This window comes from Salvelinus fontinalis, chromosome 19 (genome assembly GCF_029448725.1).
Source record: "Salvelinus fontinalis isolate EN_2023a chromosome 19, ASM2944872v1, whole genome shotgun sequence".
Classification (NCBI taxonomy): Eukaryota; Metazoa; Chordata; class Actinopteri; order Salmoniformes; family Salmonidae; genus Salvelinus; species Salvelinus fontinalis.
The window spans coordinates 22,635,852-22,641,489 of NC_074683.1; the positions used below are offsets into that span (position 1 = coordinate 22,635,852).

Here is a 5,638-nt window from a genome sequence, read left to right on the forward strand (position 1 = left end):
CTCTCTTCTCTCTCTCTCTTCCCTCTCCCTGTCTCTCTCTCTCCTTCCTCTCACTCTCCATCCCTCTCTCTCATCGCCTCTCATCTCTCTCTCTTTCCCTCTATCCCTTCTCTCTCTCTTCTCTATCTCTCTCTCTCTCCCTCTTCCCTCCTCCCTCTCTCTCTCTATCTCTCTCTCATCTCTCTCTTCTCTCTCTCTCTTCCCTCTCCCTGTCTCTCTCTTCTTCTCTCATCTCTCTCTCATCTCTCTCTTCGCTCTCTCTCTCTTCCCTCTCCCTGTCTCTCTCTCTTCTCTATCTCTCTCTCATCTCTCTCTTCTCTCTCTCTCTTCCCTCTCCCTGTCTCTCTCTCTTCTCTATCTCTCTCTCATCTCTCTCTTCTCTCTCTCTCTTCCCTCTCCCTGTCTCTCTCTCTTCTCTATCTCTCTCTCATCTCTCTCTTCTCTCTCTCTCTTCCCTCTCCCTGTCTCTCTCTCTTCTCTATCTCTCTCTCATCTCTCTCTTCTCTCTCTCTCTTCCCTCTCCCTGTCTCTCTCTCTTCTCTTTCTCTCTCTCATCTCTCTCTTCTCTCTCTCTCTTCCCTCTCCCTGTCTCTATCTCTTCTCTATCTCTCATCTCTCTCAATGTCTCTCTCTCTCATCTCTCTCTCTTCTCTATCTCTCATCTCTCTCAATGTCTCTCTCTCTCTTCTCTATCTCTCATCTCTTTCTCTTCTCTATCTCTCTCAATGTCTCTCTGTTTGTCTCTATCTCTCAATCTCTCTCTGTTTCTCTCTTTATCTCTCATCTCTCAATATATCTCTGTCTCTGTTTCTCTCTCTATTTCTCATCTCTCTGTTTCTCTACAGGCATCATATCTACCTTCCTCCATGTCCATCCATTTGGAGCCAACATCGACTATCTGTGGTCCTACATCCAGAGACTGGACACTACGGTCAGTTTATTGACATGAAATAGTCACTAAAATAGAGAAAGGGAAAAAGCTGGGGGGAAAACTGAAATGGGCATATGAAATCTTATCTAATTGTTACACAAATAGGAAAGACCCGTTAGGTGATGTCACCTGTCCCCATCCCTCTCCCGTCTAGGTGTCAGCGGCTGAGTTGGAGTCTCTGATGGGTCGTCTGCCCAGTGTCTTCAGACAGGAGCTGAGTGGAGTGGGAGCCACGCTGGAGAAACGCTGGAAGTTCTGTGGCTTCCAGAGCCTCGCCTCCATGTGACACAGGGACACAAACACATCATATGACCCAAGACACACACATGGCCTGACAGGCCACGTGTGGTACAGGAACATACACACTTCCTGACCAGCCACAAAGCCTGGTGGACACATGAATAGAAGGCGTGTCAAATCCACAGACTGTGTTTGAACGGTGTGTGTATGTTGTGTATCCATAGACATCCACAGTACATGGTGATGATACTCAAACACAAAACAGACACTGATGGATCTTTCCGAGGTTATATCTTTGCGAGGGATTTGCTGACACGGAGGTAGAGGGATCCACACGGATCTCCACTTGATGCTGTATAACTAGATCCACTGATGTCAGCCAAGGAGGGCACAGAGCAGACATTCTCTATGGTAACCTAGTGACCAGACCCCAGCCAAAAGAACTTCTCATTGACTGGAGTTGTTTGTGATGCCTATTTCTCTGTTCCCTCTCTTTCTCTGTTCTCTCTCTCTCCCTGGAGCAGTTGTGTAACTGATTTGTCAACAGCTGACTCCCACTAGGCTGGGAGGGATCCAGGAATATCGGACTGCTGCAATCGAAATATGGATGGGAATGGGGAAAATTTGAGAATTGGGTTACAGATGTATAACTGTAACCCTTGCTACCCCTCACATCCAGTGTGTTGTGGGGCTGTTTGCTGTAAAACCCAGTTTCACACTCCAACAGGATTGCAGCGTTAGCCAGCTTCTCTCTCTCTGTCTGTCTGTCTGTGACCCAGAACTGACTTTAGTAGCCTACTGATGACTGGTACTGATACTGTTGGGTTGGGTTGGGACTGTACTGTAGGTCTTCACCTCTGGATGTCTCTCTTTGCTCTGGCCTTCTGTGTCCTGTGTGTGCTGTGCGTTCTGCCACTGTTTAATTGGTATCTACTCATTTAAATTATTATGTTTTCTAATGTAATAAAAGGTTTTTATCCAAACATCTTCTGATCAATCTAAAAACATTTTCAATTCAAGAAGCTTTATCGCCATGACAAGCAACTAAATTCACAGGCTGGTAATGGCAAGACAAGACTGTTAATGGCAAAAGATACACGCTTTTGCATAGATCTGAAATCCTGTCTGTTTTGGTTTAATGTTTGTGATCCAGAGAGTGAGCTGATATTCCATGTTGGATGATGTGCTGCATCTCCCTGATGACGGAGGTTGAACAATGTATTAATACTGGATGAGGAGAGAGAGAGAGAGAGAGGAGGAGCAGAACAGGTTCAATATGTACTCCTCTCTTCTTCTCTCCTCCTCTCCTGGTACTTTCTCCTCTCCTATAGCTTCTGATCAACAATCAATCAATCAAATGTATTTTATATAGCCCTTCGTACATCAGCTAATATCTCGAAGTGCTGTACAGAAACCCAGCCTAAAACCCCAAACAGCAAGCAATGCAGGTGTAGAAGCACGGTGGCTAGGCCAAAACCTAGGAAGAAACCTAGAGATGAACCAGGCTATGAGGGGTGGCCAGTCCTCTTCTGGCTGTGCCGGGTGGAGATTATAACAGAACATGGCCAAGATGTTCAAATGTTCATAAATGACCAGCATGGTCAAATAATAATAATCACAGAAGTTATCGAGGGTGTAGCAAGTCAATCAATCAATCAATTTTATTTTATATAGCCCTTCGTACATCAGCTAATATCTCGAAGTGCTGTACAGAAACCCAGCCTAAAACCCCAAACAGCTAGTAATGCAGGTGTAGAAGCACGGTGGCTAGGAAAAACTCCCTAGAAAGGCCAAAACCTAGGAAGAAACCTAGAGAGGAACCAGGCTATGAGGGGTGGCCAGTCCTCTTCTGGCTGTGCCGGGTGGAGATTATAACAGAACTATGCCAAGATGTTCAAAAATGTTCATAAGTGACAAGCATGGTCAAATAATAATCATGAATAATTTTCAGTTGGCTTTTCATAGCTGATCATTAAGAGTTGAAAAACAACAGGTCTGGGACAGGTGGCGGTTCCATAAACGCAGGCAGAACAGCTGAAACTGGAATAGCAGCAAGGCCAGGCGGACTGGGGACAGCAAGGAGTCACCACGGGCGGCAGTCCCGACGCATGGTCCTAGGGCCCAGGTCCTCCGAGAGAAAGAAAGAGAGAAGGAGAAAATTAGAGAGAGCCAAGATTTTCAAAATGTTCATAAATGACAAGCATGGTCAAATAATAATCAGGAATAAATCTCAGTTGGCTTTTCATAGCCGATCATTAAGAGTTGAAAACAGCAGGTCTGGGACAGGTAGGGGTTTCGTAACCGCAGGCAGAACAGTTGAAACTGGAATAGCAGCAAGGCCGGGCGGACTGGGGACAGCAAGGTGTCAGCATGCCCGGTAGTCCTGACGTATGGTCCTAGGGCTCAGGTTCTCAGAGAGAAAGAGAGAACGAGAGAATTAGAGAGAGCATACTTAACCTGTCTAGGATCAGCGTGGCGCTAGCGGCACCCCCCCCCCCCCCCCCACTGAAAAACCAGTGCCGCGAAATTCAAAAAAAATATTTTTTTAAAATATTTAACTTTCACACATTAAAGTCCAATACAGCTAATGAAAGACACAGATCTTGTGAATCCAGTCAACATTTCCGATTTTTAAAATGTTTTACAGGGAAGACACAATATGTAAAGATGTACATCTATTACCTAAAAACACATTAGCATAATCCACCATCTTTTATTTGTCCACCAACACCAGTAGCCATCACCAATTCGGCTAAACTAAGATATTTATAGCCCCTAACCAACAAAAAAACTCATCAGATGACAGTCTGATAACATATTTATGGTATGGGATAGGTTTTGTTAGAAAAAAGTGCATATTTCAGGTAGATATCATAGTTTACAATTGCACCCACCGTCACAAATGGAATAGAAAAACTACTTAGAGCAACGTGTTTACCTACTTACTAATCATCAAACATTTCGTAAAAATACACAGCATACACGAATCGAAAGACACAGATCCTGTGAATACAGACAATATTTCAGATTTTCTAAGTGTCTTACAGCGAAAACACAATAAATCGTTATATTAGCTTAGCACATAGCAATTAGCAGCCCAGCATTGATTCTAGCCAAAGTGAGCGATAAAAGTCAACATCGCCAAAAGATATTAATTTTTTCACTAACCTTCTCAGAATTCTTCCGATGACACTCCTGTAACATCATATTACACATTCCATATAGAGTTTGATCGCAAATGTTTATATTTAGCCACCAAAATCATGGTTAGACAATGTGAAATGTAGACAAGCTGGTAAAGAAAAAGTCCTTGCGCCACTTAGACAGTGATCTACTCTTATACATAAATACTCATAAACGTGACTAAAAAATATAGGGTGGACAGGGATTGATAGACAATTTAATTCTTAATACAATTGCGTAATAACATTTTTTAATTTATCCTTACTTTTCAATACAGTTTGCGCCTAGCGAAGCTACGTCATAAAACATGGCGTCCTAAGCCACTAAAATGTTTCGACAGAAACACGATTTATCATAATAAAAATGTCCTACCTTGAGCTGTTCTTCCATCAGTATCTTGGGCAAAGGATCCTTTCTTGGGAGAAATCGTCTTTTGGTGGAAAGCTGTCCTCTTGCCATGTGGAAATGTCAACTGCGTTCGGGATGAACTGAAAAGCGTGCCCAACTTTTCACATCGTTGCAAAAATAAATGTCCCAAAATCGCACTAAACGGATATAAATTGCTATAAAACGCTTTAAATTAACTACCTTATGATGTTTTTAACTCCTATAACGAGTGAAAAGATGACCGGAGAAATATAACAGGCTAAACTAACGCTTGGAACAGGAGCGGGTCGGTGTCCAGCACGCGCGTTACGCACCAAGGAAAGACTTGCTAGCTACAGGGTTTTTTGATTTATAGGGCCTGTGAACGCGCAATCGACCCCATTGGAATCGTCATCACGTAAAGGCATCCAGGGGAAGACGTAAGAAGTGTCCGTATAGTCATAGCAATGACAGTGCCCTTTTAACTGACTTCAGAAAAGTGGCCAACATTTCTCAAATCTGACTCCATGTCAGGGAAATTGCTGTAGAATGGGCTCTGTTCCACTTAGAGACAAAATTTCAACTCCTATAGAAACTATAGACTGTTTTCTATCCAATAATAATAATAATATGCATATTGTACGATCAAGGATTTTGTGGGAAGCCGTTTCAAAAATTAGCCAAATTAGCATAAATAGTCTAAACAGCGCCCTCATCCCCAACAGGTTAAATTCACACAGGACACTGGATAAGACAGGAGAAGTACTCCAGGTATAACCAACTGACCCTAGCCCCCCGACACATAAACTACTGCAGCATAAATACTGGAGGCTGAGACAGGAGCGGTCAGGAGACACTGTGGCCCCATCCGAAGAAACCCCTGGACAGGGCCAAACAGGAAGGATATAACCCCACCCA

General features: G+C 43.5%; 1 protein-coding gene across 1 annotated transcript in view; it reads left to right on the forward strand.

Moving 5' to 3' along the window:
- The window catches only part of LOC129816497 (ecto-NOX disulfide-thiol exchanger 1-like), a 128,744-nt gene extending 126,586 nt beyond the window's left edge, over window positions 1–2,158 (forward strand). Inside the window, exons 14-15 of the mRNA XM_055871052.1 lie at window positions 846–931; window positions 1,086–2,158. Of these exons, the coding sequence (XP_055727027.1) occupies window positions 846–931; window positions 1,086–1,217 (218 nt within the window). The 3' untranslated portion in view covers window positions 1,218–2,158. The remainder of the gene's footprint in view (window positions 1–845; window positions 932–1,085) is intronic.
- Window positions 2,159–5,638: the final 3,480 nt, after the last annotated feature.